This window comes from Morus notabilis, unplaced genomic scaffold, assembly GCF_000414095.1.
Source record: "Morus notabilis unplaced genomic scaffold, ASM41409v2 Scaffold857, whole genome shotgun sequence".
Lineage (NCBI taxonomy): Eukaryota > Viridiplantae > Streptophyta > Magnoliopsida > Rosales > Moraceae > Morus > Morus notabilis.
This window is the reverse complement of record NW_010356843.1, coordinates 133,217-146,164: the sequence shown is the minus strand read 5'-3', so window position 1 is coordinate 146,164 and position 12,948 is coordinate 133,217. Positions and strand designations below refer to the sequence as shown.

The 12,948-nt window shown below is 34.1% G+C and overlaps 1 protein-coding gene across 1 annotated transcript; it reads left to right on the top strand.

Moving 5' to 3' along the window:
* Positions 1–6,997: 6,997 nt before the first annotated feature.
* LOC21388063 (probable inactive receptor kinase At1g48480) lies at positions 6,998–10,098 on the top strand. The gene is made up of 2 exons (XM_010088720.2): positions 6,998–8,672; positions 9,204–10,098. Exons 1-2 carry the CDS (start codon positions 7,304–7,306, stop codon positions 9,809–9,811), a joined length of 1,977 nt encoding a protein of 658 aa, XP_010087022.1. The 5' UTR covers positions 6,998–7,303; the 3' UTR covers positions 9,812–10,098.
* The last annotated feature ends 2,850 nt before the right edge of the window (positions 10,099–12,948 follow it).

Below are 12,948 nucleotides of genomic sequence, written 5' to 3'. Positions count from 1 at the left end.
ATAAGTTTTCTATACAACCAATCCCAAAGATTTGGAGTTGTCCTTATTTATTCCTATGAAACCAAGAGCTATTCATGATGGCGAAAGGGATGATAGTGATTGCAACGACATTCCATCAGTGAGTATAGGCTTGGCACCCGTTGATGAAGTTGATATTTTTTATGATGATTATTCCAGCCTAGTCCGTTTCGATGTTGAATGGACATATGGTAAAAATAATAGAAAGAGAAAAAAAATGATCATGTATTTATATATGCTTCTTATGTGAACATTTAAATTATCCATTGTTGTTTTAATATTAATCATGCCAAACTACATTTATAATTCATTTGATCTGAGAATTTAAAGTACGTAATGTACTTATTAATTAGTTTGTTATATTGCATTATTATTAATATTTTGCAATTATATTGATTGAAAGCAGAGAATTGTGAGGCCAAATAACGCACGAGATATAGGCTACCTGTGAGAAGCTAAAAATAAGAAATTTTTTTTGCTTGTTGCACAACATATAACGACGGTTACCCTAAGAAACCGTTGTCTAAATGCATAATTTAACAACGGTTTTACTGTAAACTGTCGTCTAATGAGGCCCTGGAAGGTGTGAATCCATGTTGTGGGGCAAAGTATAGATGACGGTTCATCATAAACCGTTGTATAAAGTCTACATTAACGACGCATAAAATCAGTCGTTAAAAGTCCAGACTTTTAACCATGTTAAAATTTATCGTTAAATACACGATTTCTACTGGTGTTTAATTATTCGTCTCTATAGTTTTCTGATGCAATTCAAAGCTCACATAATTAGGTTCCCAATTTGCTATACACAGAGAGACCGTGGGTAGAGATGGAGAGACATATGCATGACATGTCCAAACTTATAAAAAAAACTATTCAAACTATATGTCTTGATATCTTTATTGTTTAAGTCAAGAGAGCACTCTAAATACCTTTAAACGTCCTAAAAGCCATTTTTAGTATTTATATTTATCATATTATATAAAACTATGCATGCAAGATATTCGTAATCATGTTGATTTTGTACTATTTTACTTAATTTGTGAATTTATTGTTCTTATTTTACTTTATCACTTTCCACTATGCGTCTTTATCGTACCATTGGTATTTTAATTTAAAGCTTATCAAATTTATTTATTAATAGCTATTTTAAAATTTCTTATGGTCTCATTTAAAAATAAAGTGACATGGAATGAATTTTCATATTTTTTTATCAATTTCCACCGGTATCAATATTTCTGTCGATATTTTTAATTCTGTAAATTCTAAGTACCGATATTTCTATGGATGTAGAAATTATCGTCCTTTCTTGGAGGTGAGAGACGGAGAGCTCTAAGTTTAGTTTATGGGTATTGTTGTGGGGTTAAAACAGAGACCCAATTAAGAGACTCAAAAGTCACCACAAATCCCAATTAAATCCCATAACAACTTAGTCGTAGCGCCATGTTGTCAATCCATTAGCATGGAGCCAAGGCTTCTGGAATGTTATCAGGAAGTCGAGTCTTAATAATACGCTTACGAGAAGATAGATTGCTCCAGAAGTCATTATCTGTATTTTTAAATATATGAAATTTAAATAAGCATACCGCCCTAATTGATTGTAATATGTATCTTTTGAAAAATTATCCCAAAAGATCAAGAAGTTATCCCTAAATTTAAAAGGAAAACTAAGAGAGGAGGCCAAGGGCAATATAAAAAGGAGATTATAGGTCAAAAATCTCTTAAGTCTCATTCTGAGTATTAAAGCATGTATTCTTTTAAAAAGTAGTGAATTTTCTTCTCCTCCTCACAGTGGACGTAACTCTCAAATCAAGAGTGAACCACTATAAATTTCTATGTGTTTTTACTTTTATTGTTCTTTAATTACGTTTTTTTTTTACATTTATTACACTGTAAATTGTGTTAATTCATCCTGGAATTTCTTAATTTATTGTTGGCAAATTTTCGCTGTCAACAGGTATTTTGGTTAGCACTCAAAACTTGTCACTATAGTACATATTCTGATTGTTTGAGTACCTGTGAAAAGCCAATATAACTGTGAAATCTGTGGCATGTAGCATAAATATCTCAAAATATTATGTGGGTTAAAATATGGGATAGCCAAAAATCCCAATGGAAGAAAATACGCAAAACATTTAAGGTATCCTTTATTTAGTTATTTGCCTTTACCAATCTAGGCAATTGTGTGATCTCTAAAATGTTGATTTGATTGATATATCTACTTAAGAAACAAAAGGAGAAGTTTAAATCAAAACTCTTTTAATTACTAGTTTTTTAACGTACTTTGCACATATTGCTGTGTTAGAGACAACTGAAAAGTTTATTGTTTTCAAAATAACGAGAAATTCATTTGTACAGCCATTTTAGAATTTATTTTAAAAATTATGTGTTAAGATAACCTTTGATATGACAGAAATTATATGAAAACAAATCAAGTAGTGGCACATTTGAAGAATACTATTTTAACCATCGATAAAAAAATAAAATGGAAACACATGCAAAAAAATTACTTTCATAAGAGTAAAGTGAAAAAAAATATTTTTTTTAAAAAATAAAATATAAAAAAAACATTGATAAAAAAATCTAAAAAATAATAAATAAAGATAAAAAAAAGGAAAAAAAAATAGAAGTAAGAGGAGGGGCTGGCACCATAGAAAAGAGTTTAAGCTCTTTTATATTTATTAGGTTAGATAAACGGTAAAAAAATCATAAAATTTAAAAATTTAAAAATTTAAAAAATAAAAATAATAATAAAAATAGAAATACTAAAAAAGAAAAAAGAAGAAGGGGGAGGGGGAGGGGAGGGGCGAGGGGCAAGAGGATACAACATAGCAGTCTGAAAAGTGTTCTATGGGAGCACTGTAGAAAATAGATATGTAAATATAATTTTTGATATAACAGGAATTACACGAAAAACGATTAAGGTGGCACAGATTTGAAGAAAATATTTTAACCATTGACCAAAAAAATAAATAGAAACACATGCAAAAGAAATCACTTTCATAGGAATAAAGTGAGCAAAATTGTTTTTAAAAAATTCATGTAAAAATTTCATTATATATTTTATTTTTTCATTTCTTTCTCAAAGTACTCATTTCAATATAAATCTTCTTTCTATTTTTTATTTTCTACCATTTTGATATTGTACTTCTTCTGTTCTATATTTCATCCCTTATACCAATTACCAAATAGAGGATAAGCAAAGTAGAAAAGACCCACGCTAATATTCGCTGGTTAGGATCTTAAAATATATTAAATGATGAAAGTACAATCTAAACAAATAAAAAAAGGTAAAACCTTCTTCCCACATGCATCAAGTAGGTCCATTTGACGTTTAATTCAATCTAATTTGAATCCCGCTTAGGGGGTTTCCGAATTAATCGAATTAAATACAAATGAGTGATGGAGAATTCTTAAAAGCCTTCCTCTCGTCCTTTTGGAAGCCCAAAATCTCTAAGTCCACGCCTTAGAACCCTTCTTATTCACCAAAGTTGACTTAGTATTTTGACTCCAATGGAGACTCTATTCGTATTGGAACCGCTTAACGAAGTCATTGTCCGTGACAAGCATATCCTCAAAAACATCATCTATTCGTGCCAAACATGCCTAATGAAGGCTCCTTCCATGGCATGCATGTTTCTTGGAGCATTTTCTTCCTGCCCATCTATGCCTAACGGAGCCTTTTTCGTATCAGGCATCCTTATGGACTTCTTCTCACCCAGCTCACTATCGAAGCAACCTTCATTTAGAGCACGTTCACTTATCAGAGCGGCTTCATTCAGAGTAGCCTTTGTTTGGAGCATACTCACCTATCGGAGCAGCTTCATTCGAAGCAACTTTCGTGTCAAAGAAAACTTAACGGCTGCTTAGCCATTATTGTATAAACCATCTCAGATGAGGTATGACACATGATCTGACCTTCGAAAGAGGAAGTCAACGAAGCGTAAAGTTGATTCAAACACTCTTGAGAATTTCATACCTAAAAACCCTTCATGTCAACTCCAAATTTGAAACTTTGCCTCAGAGTCTTTCCATTCTCAGATCTTTTCCTTGTCAACTCGCAAAGACACCTAATCACTTTGCTCTAAAGGGGATTGTGTGTGCAGGCTTCTATTTCAGAGCACAGCCGATTGGGCTTCAGAGCAGCCACCATGAACCTCTTTCCCATTTTTGGACCTGTTATTTTTCAACTCCAGAAAGGCTTATGATGGCTTTGCTCCATTGGGATCGCATGTACATACCTCCTTCAGAGCGTACCTGATTTACCTTCGAAGCAAATTCTTAGACCTTCCTATTTCATTTTCGGCCAGTCTCTTTTTCAACGCTAGAAAGGTGCCAGATGGTTTTGCTCCATCGAGATTATTTGTGCAGGCATCCATTAGAGCATGTTGTACAACCTTCAAAGTTGCTAACAAAATCCTACCAACTTCACCTATAAATACCCATCTCCTTCATTTTGTCAGGAGCTATCAAGTTTCTTTATCATTAGAATTTACCGTATCTTCAAATCATTTTCTCTATCTCTATGTGCCTATACTCTAGTCAATTCCCTTCAAACTTCTCTAGTCTCTTGCTAAAGAGACTCAAAGTTCTTCAAGTTCTTGAAAGTGCCTAAGTGTTGACAGCCTTAGCAACTTTCCTAAAACACTTTTTCGATCTTCCACCACCACCATCCCAAAATTCTTTGAAGTTCCTTCATCCAATTTTCCAGAAACACTCAAGTCTGCATCTTCGGGGTCCCTTTTGCTTACCATCGAAGTAAGTGCTTTGAGCATCATTTGCATTCTTAGAGCAACTCGCGTCTGCTCTTAGAGCTCATTTCACCAGAGTCTTATCCATCTCAAAACTTCACTTTCACCCTCTATCAAGCCTCATCAACTATTCAAGTCACTCTCTTTGCTCTTGGAGCAGCCTGCGTCTGTCTCTAGAGCACTGCTCTGTTAAGGCATCTTCGGCCTCTTAATATCCATCTCCATTAACTACTTTATTGCACCTCCCACCATTCTTCATCTCAGAAGTCGTTTTATTTGTCTATGCGAATTTTCTAACATTTTTGAAAGGCACTTTCATCATTTTGACAACAAAGAAGGCCCTAGGACACATGTTTTTCAGCCTAATTTAGGTCTAACCGACTCCACTTCTTCGTGGAAGGTCCCGCTATCATTGTCTACTTTGAAGCTCAGCCACGTTGGATCCTCTTCCGTCAAACTGTGTGTTTACACGTGTCAATCCCAACATATCATCCCTTCAAATCTACTAGACCTTAACAATTTGTTTTCTTTTCTTTTTTGGGACTTTCTCTGGTGTTCCCTCTTTTTTGAGAACACAGCTATTCCCCACTTATCAGCTGCCAGATCTTTATTAAATCTGGTCAAAAGTCGAATCAGATTGAAAAAGTAATACAGATTCGGTGGCTGATAAGGAGAGAACACCAATAGTCCTAAAAAAAAAGAACAACAAAGACATTTCCTTCTTTTTTCAAAAATAGTTAAATTTGGTATGGTAGGTTAATAACTCCCCCTCCCTCATGATAAACTTTCTCTTTTTTTAGGTCGAATTAGAAAAATGGTAGTTTGTCACTGTGATATCTCTCAAATATTCTTTTATTATATTCTTAGTTCTAAGTACCAAATAGAAAAAGAAAACTACCTAAAAAAAGGAAAGGGACCTTTTCTGGTGTTCTCGCATTTTTAGAAACACCAGTGTTTCCTGTTTATCAAAGGTCATATTTGTATTAAATTTGGTTAAAAATTAAATCAAATTGAAAAAGTAATATATATATCCAACGGCTGATAAATAGAAAATACTGATGTTCCCAAAAAAGAGGAAACACCAGAGAAATTTTCAAAAAGAAAAGAAAAAGAAAAAATGGAAAAGAAGAACTGCATTTAAGGCATGCATAAAATATGGATTAATTAAGTGAAAATGACATAAAATTCTCATCAAACAATTTTCAGCTTAAGATGTCTAACCACGTTAAAATTATTAGTTAAAGGGCATGCAATTATAGTCGATGGCTTAAAGTATTGGAATTCTCCACTACGAATAGTATCCATCCTTCATTTTAGACCTGTTTAGTTCGCCGATTCGAGTTGAGATGTGACTTTATGCGAGAGCTTTTATTATAACAAAAAAGTTAAATATGTGTGTTTTTGAGAGCTTTTTATTGTAACAAAACTCAAATTCTAAATTCAAATCGGTGAAATGAGCGGGGTCTTTATTAATTTTGTTGGCGGTTACCTTTACTCTAACAATATCACAACAAAGTAAATCTAAAAAATGTTGAATACAAAAAGATAGAAAACACAATTAAAATTCTATTAAAATTACAGTTATTTTTTAAAAAATAATTAGAGTTATTTTTAAGTTATTTTATTTTATTTGTGTTTAAGAGTTTATCAATATGATTCATAAATTTATAGATAGATAGAAGTGATATTTTTATGTTACAACAAAATCTCTTCCCCTATGAAAAGTGTACGCTTTAAATCTTTTATTGCCATAAAAGCATCACTAAAAATCTAATAAAAACAAAAGCTAGAACAAATGCATGTTAAGGTTAGTGTAACCGTAACAGTACATATATATATATATTTATATATATATATATATATTCCTTTTCCATCTTTTTAAGCTAAATGTAACTGTAGCTCAATAAATATTACTCAATTGGAAAATCTGAAACAGAAGAAAAAAAATATCCGGTAAAGAATGAGAGTTACTGTGGTAGGATTAGAAGAAATTGAACCATCCGTGATTTTTTTTTAACTATATTTTTTAAAATTTCATATAGTTTAAATCACATCTACTAACAATTAAAAACTAATATTACCCCTAAGAGCTAGTTAGAGAAAGTTATGTAAAAATAGATAATAAGAAAAAAAAAAAAAAAGGAAAAGACAAAGAAAAGCTGCAAAGAGAAATCAGTTGACTGTCTATCCTCATTCGCACTCACTGTGTATAACTAGGGTTTCTACTCATTTCAGTACTCTCTCTCTCTCTCTCTCTCTCTCTATTTACCTCACCTCACACAGCCTGTACTCTCTCACTCCTCTTTCTCTCTCTTCCCAAAAACCCAGAGAGACAAGAAACAAAAAAGAAAGATAGAAAAGTAAACCAAAACCAAAATGCAGGTTGTCCAAAACAGCCTGTGAGTTTTGACCCTTCAAAAACCAAAACCAAGCGATGCCTGGAGAGCTTTGAACAACACAACCCCCCCATTTATCCACCACAAGCAAAAAAAAAAAAAAAACAAAACAAAACTTGAGGTTTGAGTAGAGCAAAAATGAAGCCTCAAAGGCTTCCCATTTTCTCTTCTCTTTCTCTTCTTCTTCTTCTCCTTCTGGTTCTTGTTGTTCTTGTTCCTTTTGCAAAGCCAGATCTGAGCTCCGACAGAGCAGCTCTTCTAGCTCTCCGCAAAGCCGTCGGAGGAAGAACTCTTCTGTGGAATGCGACCCTTCAGAGCCCATGTAATTGGGCAGGAGTCAGATGCGAGAACAACCGAGTAGCTGTTCTCCGTCTTCCCGGCGTGGCTCTCTCTGGGAATCTCCCGAACGGCATATTCGGCAACTTGACAGTTCTGAGAACTCTGAGTCTTCGTCTCAACGCCCTAAAAGGTTCTCTGCCTTCAGATCTGGCCTCATGCGTTGGCCTCAGGAATCTCTACCTTCAAGGCAACTTCTTCTCCGGCGAAATCCCCGACTTTCTCTTCACTCTACGCGATCTTGTCCGTCTTAACTTGGCTTCCAACAACTTCTCCGGCGAGATATCACCGTCGTTGAACAATCTGACTCGGTTGAGGACATTGTACGTTGAGAACAACCAGCTTTCCGGGTCGATTCCGGAGCTTAAGCTTCCGGATTTGGCCCAGTTTAATGTCTCAAACAACTTACTCAACGGCTCGATCCCGGCGAAGCTGCAGACATTCTCGTCGGCTTCTTTTGTTGGAAACTCTCTTTGCGGGAAGCCGCTGTCGCTCTGTCCCGGAAATAATGTCACTATACCCTCCGGAGAAGTCAACATTAATGGAAACGGAAAAGGGAAAGGCTTGTCCGGTGGAGTTATCGCCGGGATTGTTATCGGGTGCGTGGTCGCCGCGTTGGCGATTATCATACTCCTGATCGTTTTTTGTAGGAAGAAGAGGATTCAGAAGACGAGCTCCGTCGATGTCGCGGCGCTTAAGCATCCGGAATCGGAGGCTCGGGGGGAGAAGCCGGCGGAGACGGAGAATGGAAGGCACAATAGCAACAACAACGGGTTTTCGGTGGCTTCAGCGGCGGCGGCGGCAATGGCGGGGAACGGGAAGACTGAGGTGAGTAATAATGGGGTTGATGGTGTGAAGAAGTTGGTGTTCTTTGGGAATGCGGCGAGAGTGTTTGATTTGGAGGATTTGCTGAGAGCTTCGGCGGAGGTTTTGGGAAAAGGGACGTTTGGGACGGCTTATAAGGCAGTTTTGGAAGTTGGGACGGTGGTGGCTGTGAAGAGGTTGAAGGATGTGACGATTTCGGATAAGGAGTTTAAGGAGAAGATTGAAGCTGTTGGGGCTATGGATCACCAGAATTTGGTGCCTCTTAGGGCTTTCTATTACAGCAGAGATGAGAAGCTTCTTGTCTATGATTACATGCCCATGGGAAGCCTGTCTGCTCTTTTGCATGGTCAGAATTTCATTCATCCATTCCTTTTTTTTTGTTTTTGTTTTTTTTTTACAATTTTTGGCTTTTAATTTGATGGGTATTTATGATTTCTTTTCGTTTCGTCCTTTGTTTTTTAGAATGATGGTACTCGGATTTGTTCCTCTTTTCTTTTTTTTTTTTTGGACCCCTCTGTTTTATTATAATTCCATTAGAACACAATTTTGGTTTGTTGTTGTTGTAGAACACAATTTTGGTAATTATATTTTTGTTTAGCTTGCTTCTAATTGCATTGAGGATTTGATTTACAATTGTGAAATTTCTGGGTCTTTAATGAAATGGGTGTAGTTTAAAGAGTGTGTATTGATGTGATTTGGGATTAATTCAATTTTGTTTCTATTGTTTTGCTTCTTAAGCCTTGTTATAAGAAACCGGAACATATGCTTTCTTAAGCCAACTCATTGTACATAACATATTGATCTAGAAGCCCTTTGAGCTTTATCATGTTCGCTAGGCTACCATCAATGTGTGTTTTCCTTTCACCTTCGAATGCAGGAAACAAAGGAGCGGGCAGGACACCATTGAACTGGGAAATCCGATCCGGCATTGCCCTTGGTGCAGCCCGCGGCATCCAATATCTCCACTCACAAGGCCCCAACGTCTCCCATGGAAACATAAAGTCCTCAAACATCCTTCTCACAAAATCCTACACATCCCGGGTCTCGGATTTTGGCCTAGCACACCTGGTCGGCCCGTCCTCCACCCCCAACCGTGTGGCAGGATATCGAGCCCCAGAGGTGACCGACCCCCGGAAGGTGTCCCAAAAGGCTGATGTGTACAGCTTTGGGGTACTCCTATTGGAGCTCCTAACAGGAAAGCCCCCAACTCATGCACTATTGAATGAGGAAGGAGTCGACCTTCCTCGATGGGTTCAGTCCATAGTGAAAGAGGAATGGACTTCTGAGGTGTTTGATCTTGAGCTTTTGAGGTACCAAAATGTTGAGGAAGAAATGGTCCAGATGTTGCAGCTTGCAATAGACTGTGCTGCTCAGTACCCTGATAAGCGCCCCACAATGTCTGAAGTGACAAGTCGTATTGAGGAGCTTTGTCGTTCCAGCTTGAGAGAAGATCCTCACCCTGATCTTGTCAAGGAAGCAGATTGATTGAGTTTGGATTTTGAGGCGCATTATTAATTGGCTCTTGTAGAATCATGACAACCTTGCTTTGCTATGGCCATACTCTGTGTGTTAAATCGGTTTTCTTCTTTTTTTCTTTTTTTCTTTTTTCTTTTTTTTTTTTTTTTTTTTTTTTTTTTTTTTTTTTTTTTTTTTTTTGCGTTCTGCTGTATGTTTCATCTTTGGGCGTAAATCTTTCTTTCTTTTTTTCTTAGCAGCCAAACTGTGAATTTTATTTTTTATAATTCCCCATTGTACTTTTTTTTTTCCTTAAATTCTTCTCTCTTTCTTTTTTGTTATTAACATACATTGGGGTGGACATCTGTTCCATCTGTTGGAGATGGCGGTGGTTGCTCTGTAATTATTACTTTCGCTTTTGCCTTTTCCATTCTACTTCCTAACTTCTCATCTTGAAATTAAGATGTTTTCGTTGATTTGATGAATTAGTTGTGATGTCTATTCTGTCAAATCAAAGTCCATTATGTATGGTTAACAGTCACCTATTAATCAATCCTATAGGAGTAATATTCAAAAAAAAAAAAAACTGTTGGTGTAAGATGCAAGATATTTACGAGAGGTCCCATTCTAAATTTGAGGCATACCTATTACATTTTCTCAGGCGCTTTCAAAAATATAAATAAAAATAAATAAAATAAAATAAAGGGAAAATATTGACGAAATGAACCAGGCCTAAAATTTTGTATCTCAAATTTTTATAGGATGAATCGATTTTTCTATCATCTAAAAGTGGATAATTTTTTGTATAGTAGCAGTAAAAAAAATGGCAACTTTTATGCTAGCAACCGTTAGTTTAAGCATGTTAGGGTGTGTTTTGCAGCCTCAAAAATTACATGTTAGGGTGTGTTTTGCAGTCTCAAAAATTTTAAAAAATGCAACTCGAGTTACAACTTTATTTAAGTTCATATTTTTTTAAGTTTGAACTCGAGTTTGAACTGAGTTTGGGACTAAAACTCGAGTTTAAGTTTCCCCTTCAACTCGAGTTCAGAAACTCGAATTCAAATTAATGAACAACATTTTTTCTATTCTTAAAAATGTTATAACTTTTTCGTTTTAATCTTGATTGAGACATTTTTTTTTCTATACGTTGACAACGAAAAGACGAATAAAACTCCACCCATATACCCTATTAAAATTTTTCATCACCATTGAGTTTTTATTAAAATACTATATAAATACAAATTCAAGTTTTGACTCACTCAAACACAAACTCAAAAAGATTATTATCTCAAACTATAACTCAAATGTACACAACCAAATACAAACTCAAGTTATAACTCAAACACAACTCAAAATCTTCACTTAAGAATGCCTAACTCAAAAATATAAAAGAACAACCCCTTAATTTTTTAACAGTTTAATTTGTGTCCAATACATAATTATTTTGAATCATAAATGAAACAGTTAAAAAATTAATTCAATTGTTACAGCAACAATTTCTACCGTAGAAATAAAAAATAATAATAATAAAAAAACTGGCGGTATGTAATTCTAACCTTTAATTTTTATTTATCTTTCTTGTATGGAGTCGTTTCTTTTCTCTTTGATTCTTTTTCTTTCTCTCCACGAATCTTATACAAGTCATGCTATTGTGATAAAGTCGTCCCTTAAACCTTTAAAACTGGTTTTTTGTGCTAAACTTATTTTGCTTAAGTTTTATATCAAGTAATAGTAATACATCAATCTATTGTCAAGTGATCATCTACCAAAAAAAAAAAAAAAAAAATTAGCATATTTGTCTATATCGTTTATTTGTAGGATCTAGGTTGTCGCTATATGAGCTAAACAATCACTAAAAAGACAAATTTAATTAGACTCTGCAACAATAATTTGAGGACTAAAAGCCGCATTTTTACACTTAAAAAGACAAATTTAATTAGATGTTTTGACAAAATTTGTAGTCCCGTGTGCATATAGCACGGTAAATCTCATTTGCTAATTCATAGCATGGTAATTAGATAAGTAGTAGGGGCAATACAGTAATTCTAAGGATGGAAAAGCTTAGGATGTGATTTTGTGGTGTTGATGATTACTTACTACTTTACATGGTGGACCAAATTGCAACTTTTAAATGGACGGAAGGTGTAAAGCAAAGCATACAGTCTGACAAAGTGGTCCTCATTCTCCTTTTATGCCTGAAATTTTTTGTTGGCATCCAAAGTCTAAGAATAATTTTAAAATTTTTATTTTTATTTTTATTTTTATTTTTATATTTTTTGCTCTCGGATAATTTGTCCTGAGAAAACATTAGCCTAGAAAATGATAGAAAACAAAGCCTGGAACTTCCATTTTTCCAATGATGGGATAAGTTTGTCCCTTGGGTTTGTGCCGTCCTATTCTGCTGTCTTTATTCGGAAATCCAAACGGCTCAATCAAATGGAAACAAACATTTCCATCACATAATAACAAAAAATTGGAAAGGAATCCCACTAATCCAAATACAAAAATAAACCAAGAAAATAACTCGTGAACAAAATGGACCCGAGGCAAATTTCTCTTTCAATTTGTTGAAGCTGATAATTGACTGAGCTTCTACAACTTATCGCAACTATTTAAATTAGACTGAATTTGATTATGGCTTAGTTTAGTATTGTTTTTTTCTCTCAAAATTAGCTTATGCTTGTAGCAGAAGTTGATTTTAGTGTTTGATAAATCTACTCAAAAGTACTTTTTGAAAATTTTTTTAAGAATCTACAGTCAAAATCAGAAGTAGTCTAAAGACAACTTTAACTTTTAGATTGTGAGAGAATCAACATAATACAATTAATAAAACTTTCATAATACCAATAATACCCCTAATGAAATTTAAAATTCACAATCTTCACAAACTAAAATTCAGACTCATAATATAATATAATACAATATAATAGTTATATTATAACAAATAATATCATAATTATATTAATAACTCTAATATTATTATTTTATCATATAATATGATATTACAATAATATTATAATTAATATTGTAACTATTATTTTATAATATATTATATATTATATTGCATTGATATAATTATATTAATAATATCACAATAATATTATTACATTATATTGATATAATTATATTTAATATATTAATAATAATATAATTAAATAAGATCGGAA

Coding starts and splice junctions, on each gene's coding strand:
- LOC21388063 (XM_010088720.2), top strand. CDS start 7,304: ATGAAGCCTCAAAGGCTTCCCATTTTCTCTTCTCTTTCTCTTCTTCTT. Junction 8,673..9,203: donor CCTGTCTGCTCTTTTGCATG/GTCAGAATTTCA, acceptor CTTCGAATGCAG/GAAACAAAGGAGCGGGCAGG.